The 15,493-nt window shown below is 34.9% G+C and overlaps 1 protein-coding gene across 1 annotated transcript; it reads right to left on the bottom strand.

The window, feature by feature from the left end:
• Positions 1-5,265: 5,265 nt before the first annotated feature.
• Positions 5,266-14,742, bottom strand: LOC137737500 (uncharacterized). Its single transcript, XM_088683517.1, has 18 exons — positions 14,473-14,742; positions 14,359-14,386; positions 13,704-13,804; positions 13,211-13,414; positions 12,835-13,078; positions 11,796-11,971; positions 11,019-11,101; positions 10,582-10,654; positions 10,400-10,465; positions 9,100-9,142; positions 8,578-8,717; positions 8,140-8,352; positions 7,709-7,793; positions 7,314-7,608; positions 6,511-6,772; positions 6,154-6,370; positions 5,819-6,030; positions 5,266-5,655 (listed from the first exon to the last, which is right to left on the bottom strand). Exons 1-18 carry the CDS (start codon positions 14,596-14,598, stop codon positions 5,506-5,508), a joined length of 2,718 nt encoding a protein of 905 aa, XP_088539643.1. The 5' UTR covers positions 14,599-14,742; the 3' UTR covers positions 5,266-5,505.
• Between the last annotated feature and the right edge of the window lie 751 nt (positions 14,743-15,493).

Below are 15,493 nucleotides of genomic sequence, written 5' to 3'. Positions count from 1 at the left end.
TGGGGTCGCCACCTTCTGGAGAGTTGGAAGAGTATGACACATCAGTTGGGGAAGTGATCTCCAATTGCTAATTTCCCACTCGCACAAGTGAGCCAGCCCACTAACTTTGGCCTAAATCTTAGCCAGAATTTGGCTTTTTTTTTAGTTCTAACACTTAACCCTATTTTAGAACAAGGGTTGGAGTTGATCTTTAGCCTAAATGAAATGGAAGGAAACCCTTCCAGAATGTGATGTAGGTGACGTTACAAGGAGAGAGAAATGGTACGGGTGTACCGTTATTGTGCTGAAGGTAATTTTAAGTTTTGTGTTAATAATAGAATGTTATATATAAAAATAAAAAAAAAGATATATATATATATATTATACGATTGTAGGAAGATAGTTTTTACACTCTTTTTAGTCTCTCACTCATCTATCTTTGCTTTCTGGAGATCAAATTAAATAAATCAACAAAAATAATGGTCAAATTTAGACAGGAGTGTGAGAGGCTAATAAAAATGTATGTATACCATTTCTCATGATTGTACATTGATATGAGAATGAGATGACACAATGATGTCATTTGAGGCATTATGAGGGCTGCCATTTAGTACTCTTCACTTATATGTGAGAAATATTGAATTCGAATTTGGAAAAATGGCTTCTTAACTAATTTATTCTCTCATTCATTAGTTTAAGGGTAAATTACATTTTAACCTATCAGGTTTCGGTGCAATTACAATCTCATACAACATCTTTAAAACATTTCAATCTCATACATTTAGTATTATTTTATTTCAATTTCATACAACCGTTAAAAAATATGTTAAATTAACCATTAAGTGATGATGTGGCAAAATATGGGGTCACTATTTGTGCTAACATGGTTACCACATTTGTGCCACGTGGCTAAACACTTAATAAAAAATTTAAAATATTAAAATAATTAATTAAAGCAAGTAAAAAAATAAAATAAAAAACCAAAAATCCCCTTCGTCTTCCCCACCATCACCCACCCCCTTCTCCCATCCCCCATCACCCACCCCTTCCCCCATTAATTCTAAACTCCTTCTCAAACCCAAAAACCTATCTTCCCGATCAAAACACCAACTCTCCCTAACCTCCATTGCCGTCTAGTTTTCCAACGATTCGACCTTTTATTTTGACCACCCTTATCCACCCACCAAGCTCATGTTCGATTGCAATGACATCGAGCCTCCTCGAATTGGGACTTCTAGCATCGACACCAAGCCGAGTCGAATATGCGCCACCGAGCCGCGTCCTACTGTCGCTGCTGCCTGAAATCGAACCCACCTCATGCAATTCCTTTGTGATAGGCAAGGGGTAGTTGCAGCGTGCGACTTGTGGTGGGAAAGATTTGGGTCTAAAGGTTGGTGATGGCAAAAGGAAGATGAATAAGGGGACTTATGATTAGAGAAAGATGCATAGGTGATAGGGGAAAGGGGTGGATCGCCTTGCGACCTGGGATGGGAAAATTTTGGGGGCAAAGGATTGGTGATAGGAGAAGGAAGATGAAGGGGATTTATGGTTAGAGAAGGGTGCAGAAGTGATGGGGGAAACGAGTGGAGCCATGGAAGGGATGGAGGGGTGGCTCGGGTAGGGAAGATGAAGAGAGGGTTTCCGTTTTTTATTTTTTATATTTTAAATTTTTTTATTAAGTGTTTAGCCACGCACAAATGTGGCAGCCACGTTAGCACAAATGAGGATTCTATATTTGCCACGTCATCACTTAAAGATTAACTTAACAGATTTTTTAACGGTTGTATGAAATTGAAATAAAATAATACTATATTTTATAAAAAGTTCAAGTCGTTCTGAGGGCGGTTAACTTATGACTCACATGCTAATTAGTTTGGCTTAAAGAAATTTTTAATGGAAAACTAATGAAAATTGATTGAAAATTTTGAGTTTTAACGATAAGGAAAAAATAAAGGGTAAAGTGAATAGTATCAGGATTGACTTTTTAACGTAAAAATATGATTTTTCGTTAAATGAACAGTACCGAAAGCTTTTCGTTAAAATTCCCAAATTTTTAATCACCATTTGCAGAATTGTTAAAGGTTTTCTGCTCAAGATCCCGAGGTGGTGTAGGGTTTGTCATAAAAGTTTGAACAGTTTGTTAGTTGTCATGTGATGTATAGGAATATAAAGTGACATTGTTGACTGTTCCCAGTGTCATGGCCCCATGGGTTGTTAACGTATGGGAAATTTTGAATAGTATTATAAGTTTAGGTTTCTTTTTATAATAGATAAAAGTGGTCTTTGAGTTTGTTTATTATAAATTATTTTGGTCATTTCGTGAAAATTTGTCAATATTCTCGTTAAACTACCATGTGAACGACCACATGACTACCTTTGTATGGGTATTTTTGTCAAACCAATCATTTCACGTTAGATTGTCACCTGAATGACCACATAAACCACCTTTTTACCCATATTTTTATCGAACCAACCCCTTCACTTAACGAGGTTGATAGATTTGTCATGGAATGACGAACATGATTTTCAGTAGACAAACTCAAGACCACTTCTATCAATTTCATTGTTAGAGACCAAAGTGAGGAGTTATGCTAATTTTAGGAATTATTTTGGCAAAAAAGCCATAAGTTTATTTGCATAGACAAAGTATGGCATCTAGGATTTTTTAGGATCCGACCTCAATAGAATTCATGGAAAAGAAAATATAAATGGAAGATGAGAATGAGGATGAAGAAAGTTGAGATTTCACTAATTTGTAATATGAATAGCTCAACTACTTTAAGTACATGCATGGTCTCTTCTTTTTATAGTTTGGGATTCATACAATCAATATCACCAACAGTTAAATGGAGTTATGACCCCTTTTGGAAATGCTTATTTTAAAAGCATTTATTAAAAAAAACAAAAAAAAGCTTCTACTTGGAGTGCCTCAAAATGTTTTACGAAAAACGCAAATGCTCCTGAAGGAAGCATACAATATGTGATTACTTTAGAAAACACTTTCAAATTTTTCTATCAAAACACTTTTGGTGATCTAAAAGCACTTTTAGTTATTTTAAAATCACCTTCAAACAGACTTATGTTAATAGAAGAGTGAGGCCACCATATTATAGAGTATTTATCAAAAATAGCCAAATATTAGCCCCTAATTTCAAAAATGTCAGTTTTTATAAAAACTTTCAAATATATCCAAAATATCACTTAAATAGACACAAATACTCTTAAGCTTTAAACCTAATAAATTAAGGTAAGTGTTTTTGGCACTCCAAAAATCTCATTCTACACTCCTCACAACTGTATTTTTCTTTCTAAATATAGAAAGATTGGAGTGTAGAATGAGAATTTTGGAGTGCCAATAACAATTCCCTAAATTAAAAAACTAAAACCCTATTAGATGAAGAGTTCTCACAGCTAAACCTTAAAATTGGAGGAGACCTAGTGAAGGCATCGACTGTTAGTGAAGAATTATGCACCCCTACACGAAGATGAGTGTAGATGGTTAATTTTTTGCACTTTTCCTCGTTTACGTTTTTTCTTTGCTTTTGTAGTTTCTTCCTTCAATTGAATATTTATGGAAGAATGAACTGTCAATTTTTGAAACATTATTTATCTCAATTTTCTTTGGATTATATGTGCTTCATATTTAATTTTCCACCTTTGCATTATTAAGGAAGTTGTCCATGTTCAAATTTTGTTTTGAAGGTTGTCATTGACTGTGGTAGTGAATTGAGAGATTTGTTGTGTTATTAGAAAGTGCAAAAAGCATATTTTAAGGTTTACGAAATATAAATTATTCGGGTGCATATTAGAAAAATTAGTGAAAACACCAGTTGATTATCGCACAAGAATCTTTTAATCAACAACTAGTTATTTGTATGAATTAAGGGTATTTGTGTTTATTTAAGTGATATTTTAGATATATTTGAAAGTTTTTATAAAAGTTGACATTTTTGAAATTAGAGGCCAATATTTGGCTATATAACGATATAATTACAAGTAAAAAAATAAAGGAAAACTAACGAAAAGTTCAAAAAACATCCCTTTTAATGAAAATTCCTTTTTAAATGTATAGTGAATAGTACCAGGAAAAAGTATAAATGTGGTTTTTCATTAAAAGTGAACTGTACTGTAAGTGTTTTGTTAAACCTCAAAAAAAAAAAAAAAATACAACTAAACAGTACGTTGGAATTCAAGGGTAAGATGACTTTTGGAATATCTTTTAGAAATATTTTCAGATTTGTTATCCGTCTTCTTCTTACTTAAAAACTTGCAAGCTTTGAAGTTTAACGAAGAAAATCCTTAAAGCTTATGCCTTACTTTGTCTGAAATTCTTGCTTTTCAAATCCCTTTTCCTTTAATCCATTTTCGAATTCAAGAAAGTATGTCTACCTCTTCAGGTGTTCTTCCTGCCCTTGCTGCAAATTAAGGTTCGTCGTAAGGAAGAAGCAGAAGCTTTTGGCCGCCCTCGCCAGAATCTTCTGAACTTCCGATTGGAAAGAGAACCTAAAAATGGTTATGATAATTAGATTACACCCAACATATAAAAATATATGTCCTTACTAGAGAAGCCCGCCCACACACACACACACATGTTTGTCATTCTCTTGGCTGTCTCTCACAGCGTATAATATGTCTACAGGAAAAGACGTGAATTTAGCTAATGTCTTGATCGTGTTCAATCTTACGCAATTTCGGTTATAACATAGCAACATTTTGGTGTTAATATGTCGTCAGACTATTTGACAAGAGACCATTTTAGGTTACAGGATAACAACGTTTTATTGTTTAAATAGGTAAATACACAAACCTCCAAGGGAACAAGCCCTTGTAGTGGAATACAGGAGGGGCAACATTTGACTGATTAGGCTGAGAGGGACCCTCCGCCCTTACACCGTGCAGCAAAGCTGTCGATTAATACACACATGGAGAATAGGGATTTGCCACAACAGGTACATTGAGAAAGATTTCCGCTCACCCGCACTCTTATTAATTTACGTCTCTTGATTTTTCTTTTGATCTATCCTTTCAAAAGACCAAAAATAAACTCAAGTGTATATTTATAAGTTAGCGTCGAAGGTTATACGTGTATAAAACACTTGCACTTAATACTACTTCTCTTTTATTTTAACAGCAAATCATGGGAGTGTATAACAAGAATTGCATGATCAGTTACTCTGCCTACAGAAACGTCTTCCCCATACGGGCCCTTGGGGAGTATCGCAATCGCGTATTCTTACCGTATAAATGTATAAATCAAGTTCCTAGAAAATGAGTGTAAAAAGGTCATGTGGAATGATGTATTTCATTGGCTTTGTCAAATCCCTACTACCTACCATGTAGATATTACAACAGAACTTTACAGATGATGCAAAATCTACAGCGTTTCGTTAAACATCTGCGAATTTCACTGAAACCAATTCTCGACAGAAATAATATCGATTACATGGAACCGAGAACAAACGATAATACAAAATTGGGGGTGGACATCTAGATAATCAGAAATGCAGAGACAAAATTTCAGGCCACTCAAAACCGTGAATTGCTAAGAAAAGCGACCACACAACTTGTACTTTGAAACAGTTTTTCTACTCTTTGCCATGTTTTGCATTGAATATCTAGGAACTCCCAGGCCTTGTCCTGCAGTCTTGATTGGCACCGAATTGTTTCGCCATGGATCTGTTGATAAGGGAAATGAAGAAAGAGGTTAAATTTGAAGTTGAGGGTCTTTGAGCACCAACTGGAACTCGCAATAGTCGGTAAATACAGGAATTCTCAAAGCTCTAAAAAGCCTTCTGACAACACTACTACTAGGATAAAAGCGAAAAGGAGAAACCTATACCTTGAGAAACACCTTGATTACAGCTTGTACAAAGTCAAAATTGTTTCTACATGAAGTCTCATGTATAAAATAATCAAGAAGCAGTTCGATTGAAAGCAACTCTGGCCGGCTTTCAAGTTCTTCCTCCTCATCATCAACAATCTGAAGCATTTGGAGTTCCATATCCAGAGTTGATGGAGACAAACTTTTGATATAGTCAGTAAATGCTGAAACTGCAACCAAAAACACAATTCAGGACCATTATTTCCTGCATAGATGTTATGACAATAAAAAAGGCAACGTTTCAACAGAAAAATAAATGGGATATTACTGTAATAAGAGATTAAAATATTTACAATTCTTCATTTCTGCTGACGACTGAAGATGTTGCAAGAATTGTGATGGTGCCAGACCAGATTTTATTCTAGTGTCTTCTACGTTATCACCTTTGGCCTCCTCATTTTCTGATCCAGTGGGCTTAAATAATATTTCTCCTGAAAAGGAGGGAATTGAAGGCAAAAAGAAAGGAGCCCTTTCGGGTTTTTTTGGCGGTTCAATTGGTTTATTTCGTTCCTGAGCATAGCAGAGACGCAACATAATTACTGATCAGTCACCAACAAAATGTACAGGAAAACAGATACAAATGTAAATATAATATTTCCAAATAAGGTCAAATGTTTGGAATCTAAACAATAATCAGCAGTAGAAAGTACCTTTATAGTGCCTAAATTGATTAAGCTTTGCCACTGGCTTTTAGGCAATAAAGAGAGAGTAACAAGATCTGGAATTTGCAGGTCAAGAGTTTTAAAAGCAGGAGCATATTTAGACTGCGGATGGTCCACAATAGGCTCGTCAGAGTCCTCTACTTGATAACCTTTTGTTGAAGAGATAGATGGCAACTTAACACTCCTAACTTCCTTTCCACTTGCATAAGAATCAACTTTTGAAGCTCCAGAAAACATCGATTGATTTACCCTGTTCAAATTGTCAGGTTTAATTTCAGGTAAAAAAATAAGGAAATGAAAAAAGCAATATTACAATATCAAACGATCTATTGCATGCTAAACCATTCACTTTAAAAATTTAAGATAACTTATATTCTAATGTTCCACTGATTCTATGCTATATCATGATGCATTTGGTGGAGGTGACAAGGGCTAAGGTTCTATGAGGTTGCAGTGTCTTGGCTCTAACCTGGGTAATCCGGATGGAAAGGTATAGGAGGGTCTTCAAAGGTTATAAAGGGTAGGGTTGGAGAGAGTAAAGTTTAGGCGATATTGGATTGGAAGAAAGCCATAGGCTGAGTTACTGAGCTGTAATCATTAACGCTGTTTTCTTATTTACGTTCTGCATCATTTATTTAGTAGGCCTCTCCTGTTACTGTATTCCTGATAAAATTAGTTTTTTCTTTGAAAAAGAAACGTCCATTCTATATGCATCACAATAACGTTTAAGAACTCAACCTCCGAATAAAAACTCAATAGCAATTTGGAAGTCAATAGAATTGAAGACTTACCAAAGATAGACCCCATTTTGGTCAACATGAGCAGTCGCTAGAACATCCATATTCGGTGATAGAGACAATGCTGTTATAGACACGTCAACATGCAATGCATCTATTTGTCTTGCTAAAATAACATCCCAGACTCGAAGACTTCCATCCATACTTGATGACAAAAGCCATTTTCCATCCTCGCTAAAACACATGTCCGTAACACGATCTGTATGGCCTTCAAATTTACGAACCATTCTTGATGCCACAACATCAAACAAACAGATGATTAAGTCATCAGCCACAACAGCCAAAAGACCTGAAAGTTATTTTATCACAATATTATCCAAGGCATTTAGGATGGCAAAAAACCGAGTCAAGTAAATCTAAATGACAAAAATATATCAGAAACAAGTTACCATTCAAACGATTGTATACAATCTTGACAACTGAGCACCCAACTTCCCATCTAGATTTTACATCACGCCCCTTGAAATTCCAAACCTGCAGGTCAAGATGAGTGAGGCATGAAACATCCAACTAAACTTAGCCATTTTGCTTTCTTCCTTTAACTTGGGAAGCTTAGTTGAAATGGAGCAAATTTCTTTACTTTGCTGATTCTTATAAATCAAGATGAGAATATAAGGGCAAAATGCATCTTCGTGCAAAACTGTAATATTTTTTTGGAAAACAAGGTTTAGGCCAGCCTCACCACCATCACTCTCAAAAATCAATGTAAATCCTGCCCTTCAGCACCACAGACCTTGTATTCTATTATATGAGCCTGCCTACCGGTACCTCTGACATAAAGGTTGAGCATAATTTTTTGAAATAAGAAATGAAGACTGACCTTTATGTCTCCATGATATCCTGCACTTATCATTAGAGTATTTGTTGAATCACAAGCAATTCCAACCACTTCCCCATCATGGGCAAAGCTTCTTCTTTCTGACGTGTCCATGTAACTGCCTCGACTGATTCCTGATTGGAGGTTGAACCGCTCAACCCAACCATCCGCTGTCCCTAGTACAGCAAAATTGCCACATGCACTGATGGCACAAGCCTATTACCAACAAAAGAAAACTATTCATTAATATTGTAGATTGTTTTAAAAAGATGGTTCAGTATGGAAGTGGTTTAACAAGTCTTTAAGAATGCACTGAGCATAGTCATTAGAACCGATTCATTGGGAACCATACGAATCCAAAGAGAGTAATTTCAAATTTGATTGTTCAAACTTGGAAAATGGAGGTTACAAAAAATGAGCTATATTCAAGCAGATTCTAACCTTCACTGGTGTGGGGTTTTCTGGTCTTGGCTTCAGAATATGCTCACCAAGAACAAAGTTTTGAAGTCTCCATACATATGCCTCTGCAGTATCCATATGGCATGTAACCACATTGCACCAATCTCGCTCTCTTATTTCAGCTGAAGATATTTGTTGCATAAAAAAAATCAGATGATTTAAAAACATTTCAGGTTTCTCAAATTGAATAGGATTATAGGAATTAACAAGAGTCTTAATTACTTCAACTACACTAAATCTATGGTATCGATATTTAAATATCAAACATAAGCAGTAATTTCTTTCAAGAAGAGACCAAAACAAATTTGAAATTTATTATAATTTAGAAATTATTTTCACTGGTAATATCATTGGAATATAAGATCGCAAATTGTAACCTATAGAACTTTTTAGAATTTATATAGTATCTCAGTAAGAAGCTATTAAAAAAATTTTGTTGTAAAAGAGTTAATAAAGTTTAAATGAAAACAAATACACAAAGTTACAGGGAGTGAAAGACCTCACCACAGTCAAAAGCGATAACAGGCTTCAGTTTTATCTCTTCTTCCTAAAAGGTAAAGAAAATAGAAATTACAAAGTTAAACTATCAGCGAACTCAAATAGATTTGTCAATTTATGATTCACAAGATAATACTTTTCATCGAACATCAAGGGAAATGGGTATAAATGTCTAAGCCATGGTGCATGGTCTTACTTAACTACTTGATACAATAATGTATAGCTGCAGGGGGGGAGTAACAGGAAATAAACAAGCTTTATGTACAGTATATATCCTGAGGCCAATAAAACATTTACAAATTACTTCACCCACAGAGTATCATGAAAAGCATGACAGACGTCAAAAGGATGCAAAACATTTGGAAACGGAGAGGGGGGAAACAGAACAACTCACATCCAGCACCAATTCCCCTGGTCCAAGTAACAAAGACTATAAAAAGGCATTAATTACTACTTACCAGGGAGGATGAAGATGTAGTGTGACCAATTTATGGATTCATCTAAGACATTTTCTGGTTTTGAACATTTTTAAATTGAAAAATGATCAGGCACTCTTTTCATTGCTATCCACACTGCAACATATCCCTTATGAAATCATTCAAATGGTAACACGTCTTGTGATCACCCATCATGGTATAAATACAGAAAATCAATCGGGGCCTGATCTTAGGACCTAACCACCTAAATCATTATCCATGGATTAACCTCACTGAAATAGTGAAATGCGACATAAAGCATCACATGGACACTGGCGGATGATTTCACCCAAGCATAATAATGTCAACAGAACAAGACACTGGTAATGGTACAGGTGCCAGACACTCAAATATGTGAACAGATTCTTGAAAATACATAAGAGCAAACAAACAAAAATTGAGACATTTGCATGCATGCCCACATCATACATGAACTTGAACATCTGAGTTCATGTATTGTAGTGTATACAGCATATAAAGTTCACTTTTAAATGTTTTCATAGTCAGCAAAAACTTTTTCTTAAGAAAAAAAAGTACCAAGGAAAAACAAAAAACACATCCATCCTTGCTGAAATCCATAATTTAAAATTATCAATCAATAACACTATAAATTGAATGTTCTGTGTGACAAGCAAAAAAAAAAAAGACAAATCTTCAACTAATTTATATGCTTTCATAATTGTTTAGTGCATGCATCATGATTTGTCTAAGAACTAAGAGTCGTGCGAAATTCAATTAAAGAAAAAATTATAAATCAATAATACCAATGCAGTTGAGTTCTACTAAGTACTGCAAATAAGGATAAAAGATATTGTACTTCCAAGTCAAACCTTCATCTTCAGTTTCTTTGCTCGTTTGGATATGTGACGCTGAGAAAGCTCTCTACTTTGCTGATCCTAATAACAACATGTAACTAAATAAAACACTGAATAGAATTATAAACAACAAAAATAAACATGGTGGTTAAAAAACACAAGCAACATTCAGACTACAATGCTGACTGAGTCCGAACCTGTATTACAGAGAAAAGGCGAAATGCACGGTCCTGACCAGCCGATAGAATGTGTCTCCCATTCGCATAAAACCTAAAACTCAAGCATGGTTAATAAAGAAGGTTGAAATGCAACCAATACCCCCAAAATAAAGCAATGGATTGAGCATCATGGAAAACCCAAAGCCTTTACAAATGATTCATCGCACAATTTAAACTAAAAATCAAGTCCTTAACTTGACGTGTAGAAATGCTGCATGATAAAGAGCAACAGACAAAGAAATAGAAAACTAGATTTTGCTTCATACATATAAGCACCACAAGATAACATAGATGGAAGCCAAAGATTGTAAAATCAATGGGCAGAAATACGTGAATCCTATAGCACCAAATCTATGGCAACAACAACACTGGCAGATTTTAAAATTCACTAAAAATTAATGTCACGACCAATATACCTTATGCATCGTGGAGGAGCACTATGACCACTTCTGAATCGTAAAAGTCGAGGATCTCCATCAGTTGTGTCAAAAATCCACATCTAAGGGGCATAAAGAGTTGTACAAATCAATTATACAGGTGCATGGAAAAACACGAGTTCTTTCTAAGTAAACCAAGGTCATACAATAATGATAGTATAAAAACCTTCTAATGTCTTAAATTCTTCAAATATTAATGATTGAAATGTTCAAACTAACAAAGTAGTAACTCAGCCACGACATCTCAATTGTAAGTTGTAACAATTAAATGAAAAATGGAAACATTTCACAGTGGAACTTCAAGGAAAAAGAAGATAAGAGAGAAAAGAAAATAACTAATGATTGATATAAAGTGAGCACAAATCGGATCCTATGGCAGAGAGGACAGCATACCATCTTGGCAAGGCCAAAGTTTTTGTTTGGTAATAACAAATACTGGGGTCCAACTTTCAACCAATATGCTTATGTTAGTAACTTGGTAGACACACTTAAGTAATTACTAATTACTATCTAGTATCTACCTATTTTATAAATCTGAAGTAGTAGAAACAGTTCAAGTGGTCATGTTACTCATAAAACGGCTTCTTTGCTTGATGAAGAAGGAAATTAGATTAATCATGGTTGTATGTTTCTTCGGAGCATTAACAAATAAATTTCCACTCATAATACATGATTAGGGAATTAGCATGTGTTATCCCTACAGATTTGACAACTAGATGCAAATGAAACCTACAAAGGACGATAAGGTGCTCTTACTTTGATAGAATTGTCAGATGATGAACTTATTAGCACAGGTTCGTTCACAAGAAAGTGAAGTGATAGTATGGAACCATCATGGGCATCTCTTATAACTGATTGAAGCCTTCTTTTTTCAAGATTCCATATGCTTATGATACCAGAAGAACCTCCAGATGCTAGAAGAGGCTGCCCATCTAACAAGGAGGAATAAATAAACGTAAGCATAAATTAGTAATTGACTTCATGGATAATCGTCAAAATATAGCAGACACAACCCCTTCTCTTATTTTTTGCGTAGGACAAACATATAATTCCCAACTCAAAAAAGACAACTGAGAACTAACTAGGAAACGTAACTCAATATTGATGTCCCCACAAAAAATAGACAATCTGCAAGACAGTGGGAGCATGAAAAATAATACTCATTCCAAAATGCACCTGATGGAGTTTAGAGAATAAATATCGAGGATTTCAAGCCTTGCATTACAAGATATAATGACATGGGCCTCCACCCATTTCCAATTGGTTTTTAGTTGGATGCTGTAACATTAACATGACATCGAAGCCTTGCATGCTCCGCGTCACCCAATTTAATTTTTCAGTGTGTTTGGCTCGGTTGCCCACATGTGACGGGTCGTGGTGAGAATTCGAACAATGGAAAATCTAAGCTTGCATAACAATATATAAGCTTTTGGACGTCTCAACTTATTTCCATTTGGTCCAATCCTTCAACAAAACATGCTCCACTTCAACCACTGTATGTTTTCTACATGAGCAGGTGTGTTTAAAGTACAGAACCCCATATCAAGATTTCTAAGCCTTACATGATAATTTATATTGTCCTAGGTTCAACCTATTTCGATTAAAGAGGCCCAGGATAGTATAGTACTAATACCTTTTCTATTTTTCTATTTTGGTAACTAAGAGCAATAAAGAAATACGTCTACAGTATCACAGCCTAACATAGCAACTTCCACAGCACCATGGTAAAATAATAATTCATAGACAACTATTAACATAAAGTGTAAAGTATAAACCAAAAACCTGGTACTCTTACCTGTGCTGAAAGATAAGGCATTCAAGGCACCTTGTGCCGAATGAGAAAATGTGACTAGCTCTTCATCGTAACGAATGTTGTGAACACGAATATTTCCATCAGCACAACCAACTGCAACAACATCTAGTGCAGGAGATGAAACACAACTGCAGATTGAAGAATTCCATCCCTTGAACTCATAGAGTTTTTTCTTTGTACTGATGTTCCAAAGTTGAAGAGAACCTTCCTGACTCCCAATAATAATCTGTACAGATTATAGATAGCTTTTAACCTTAAATTGAGAGGAAAATGAAGCTGCATCAAATTTAATGACGGAACATTTTATGATTATTTTGCATTGAAAATTGCAATAGAGCTTCTTTGAGAATATATTTACCTTATTTAGGTAGGTATCCGGATGCATTATACAGCTAGGACTAAAGTTGTTGTCTAACATAACATGTCCGATCGGAGTAAGGTTCTCCTCAATTCCTTTGAATGCCCGTATAAACAGATAACCTTCAACATCAACACTTAGGATATGCTCTCCAAACAATAGCAAAGAATTGACCTTGGCACTATGGCTCCTCCATGTTGCTAACTGTTAAAATATTAAATAACGTGTTAAACGTGAAGTTCAGTCCATCAGATACTTCTGATAACAGACGCATATGACTCCCCTGTAGCAGGTTATTTATAAGATTCTAATTAAGAGCTTTGAAATTAGGATGGTTAGCCAATATCAAAGGGAAAGAAAGCAATAACTCTGAAATGTACAAACAAAGGATGGGTGTGGAGGTATCTTGGGATTCAAGACAAGGGCAGGTGGGACTACATAAGCAACATTCGTTCCTTTTAAAAAAAATTATAGAAAAGAACTGCCAACCAACCTGATGAGCCCGCTTAAAAATGGCTATCTCATTCCCATATGCAGCAAATGTATAATCACGGTAGGAAGCAAGAGCTCGAATCTTCTTTGGCAATTGTGGACCTTTCATAGGTGATAAAACAAAATTATCATAACTATAATGCATGAACAAAATAACCTAAAATGCCTACAAAATTGCAGTCAAAAGCATTTGGAAAAACAAAACCAAAAATAACATTGCCAGCATAATGTCATGCTGCTCCTCCAGCATAAAGTCATGCTGCTCTCCAGCATAACGTCATGCTGCTCCTACAACATTAAAAGTGTTGTTACTTTGCACCCGCAACGGTTTGTTCATTCTTTTGTGAAAGTAAAACTAAAGTTTTTAAACAACTCCAGCTAATTAAAAAAATTAAAAAAATTAAAAAAAAAAAAACAAACAAACAAAAAACAAAAACCCTTTGTGCAGATTCGTGCACAGGATTGATCGAAAGCAAGATATGTTGGAAGAATTTAGGCAAATGTATTGCCAACTTGGTCCCATTTCTGCGTTGATACTACTAATATCAATGCCGAACATTACTTTATATAGTAATTTAAATAATTATATTGTTCATAATAATAAAAATTAAAACTTCAAATTTCAAATTTGAAAACAAAAGAACATAGAAACATACCAACGAGGACGAGACTGAGCTTTGCACACTGCAACCAAATACAAATTAAAAAATATTAAGCATAAATTAATGGGCATTCTTGAAGAATAAATAAATAAATGAATTAAAAATTACGTTGTAAATTTGGAACGCCTTGCCGACGGAGACAGTGACGAAGGTTTCGGTGCCGAGGCGCTGAACAGAGAAGGGCACGGAGCTGGTTGTGTAGCCGATTGCTCTGAAAGGCTCGAATATTCCCATTCCCTCTCTCTTTATGTCTGTTTGTATATCTTATTAGGGTTTTCTGGAGCTTGCCGAAAGCCAACAAATAGAGAAGAGAGAGAGAGAGAGAGAGAGAGGAAAATAGAGACTCCAAGCAGCGAGGAGGGACTGTGACGGGGTTAGGGTTTAGGGTTTAGGGTTTATGGTTTAGGAGGAAGGAAGGAGCGATGATAACCAACACGGTGCGTTTTGGTAACACGTTGAAATACAAATAAGCCCTCCCAAAATCGGGGCGTCTTGTCCAATCTATTTTTTTAGCCATTAAATTTTATTTAGTTATTTGTTTAGGAAATTTAGCTATTAAATTCAACAAAACAAAAGAGAATTGTTATTGGTACTTTAAAATTCTCATTTTGCATTCTAAATTTTCTATATTTAGAAAGATAGATACATTTATAAGAAGTGTAAAATAATTTTTTTTTTAAGTGCTAAGTTCTCAAACGAAAAAAAAAAATTAAGCGCGACAACTAAAAATTCTTATAGAAAAGAGTACAAAATTCACTCCCTTATATTTTACATTAGTGGGCGATACAGCTTATACTATAAAGTGTAATATTAATCTACATTCATAATCATGAAATTTTTAATCAACGGACCTTTTTACACTTTTGTACCTTTTATTATTTGATCCAAAAATAAATTTCAACCGGTTTTAATACAAGCAAATAAAAGGACAGGTTTCACCTCTTTAAGTAAAGATCTATCCTAAATACGAGACAATTGAATAAAAAGACAGATTTCACTTCTTTAAGAAAACGACCTAACCCAAATACAAGTATATTGGCAAGAAAGACCAATACTAATGATAGCATCTGCAAGAAATTTGGCCTTCCTAAAAACATGCTCCATCAAATAGTTGAGAATGATCTCGCAA

This window comes from Pyrus communis, chromosome 13 (genome assembly GCF_041283825.1).
Source record: "Pyrus communis isolate YQ-2024b chromosome 13, ASM4128382v1, whole genome shotgun sequence".
In the NCBI taxonomy this organism is placed as follows: Eukaryota; Viridiplantae; Streptophyta; class Magnoliopsida; order Rosales; family Rosaceae; genus Pyrus; species Pyrus communis.
This window is presented reverse-complemented; position numbering and strand designations above follow the sequence as displayed.

Coding starts and splice junctions, on each gene's coding strand:
- LOC137737500 (XM_088683517.1), bottom strand. CDS start 14,598: ATGGGAATATTCGAGCCTTTCAGAGCAATCGGCTACACAACCAGCTCC. Junction 14,387..14,472: donor AGGCGTTCCAAATTTACAAC/GTAATTTTTAAT, acceptor ATTTGGTTGCAG/TGTGCAAAGCTCAGTCTCGT. Junction 13,415..13,703: donor TTTTTAAGCGGGCTCATCAG/GTTGGTTGGCAG, acceptor ATATTTTAACAG/TTAGCAACATGGAGGAGCCA.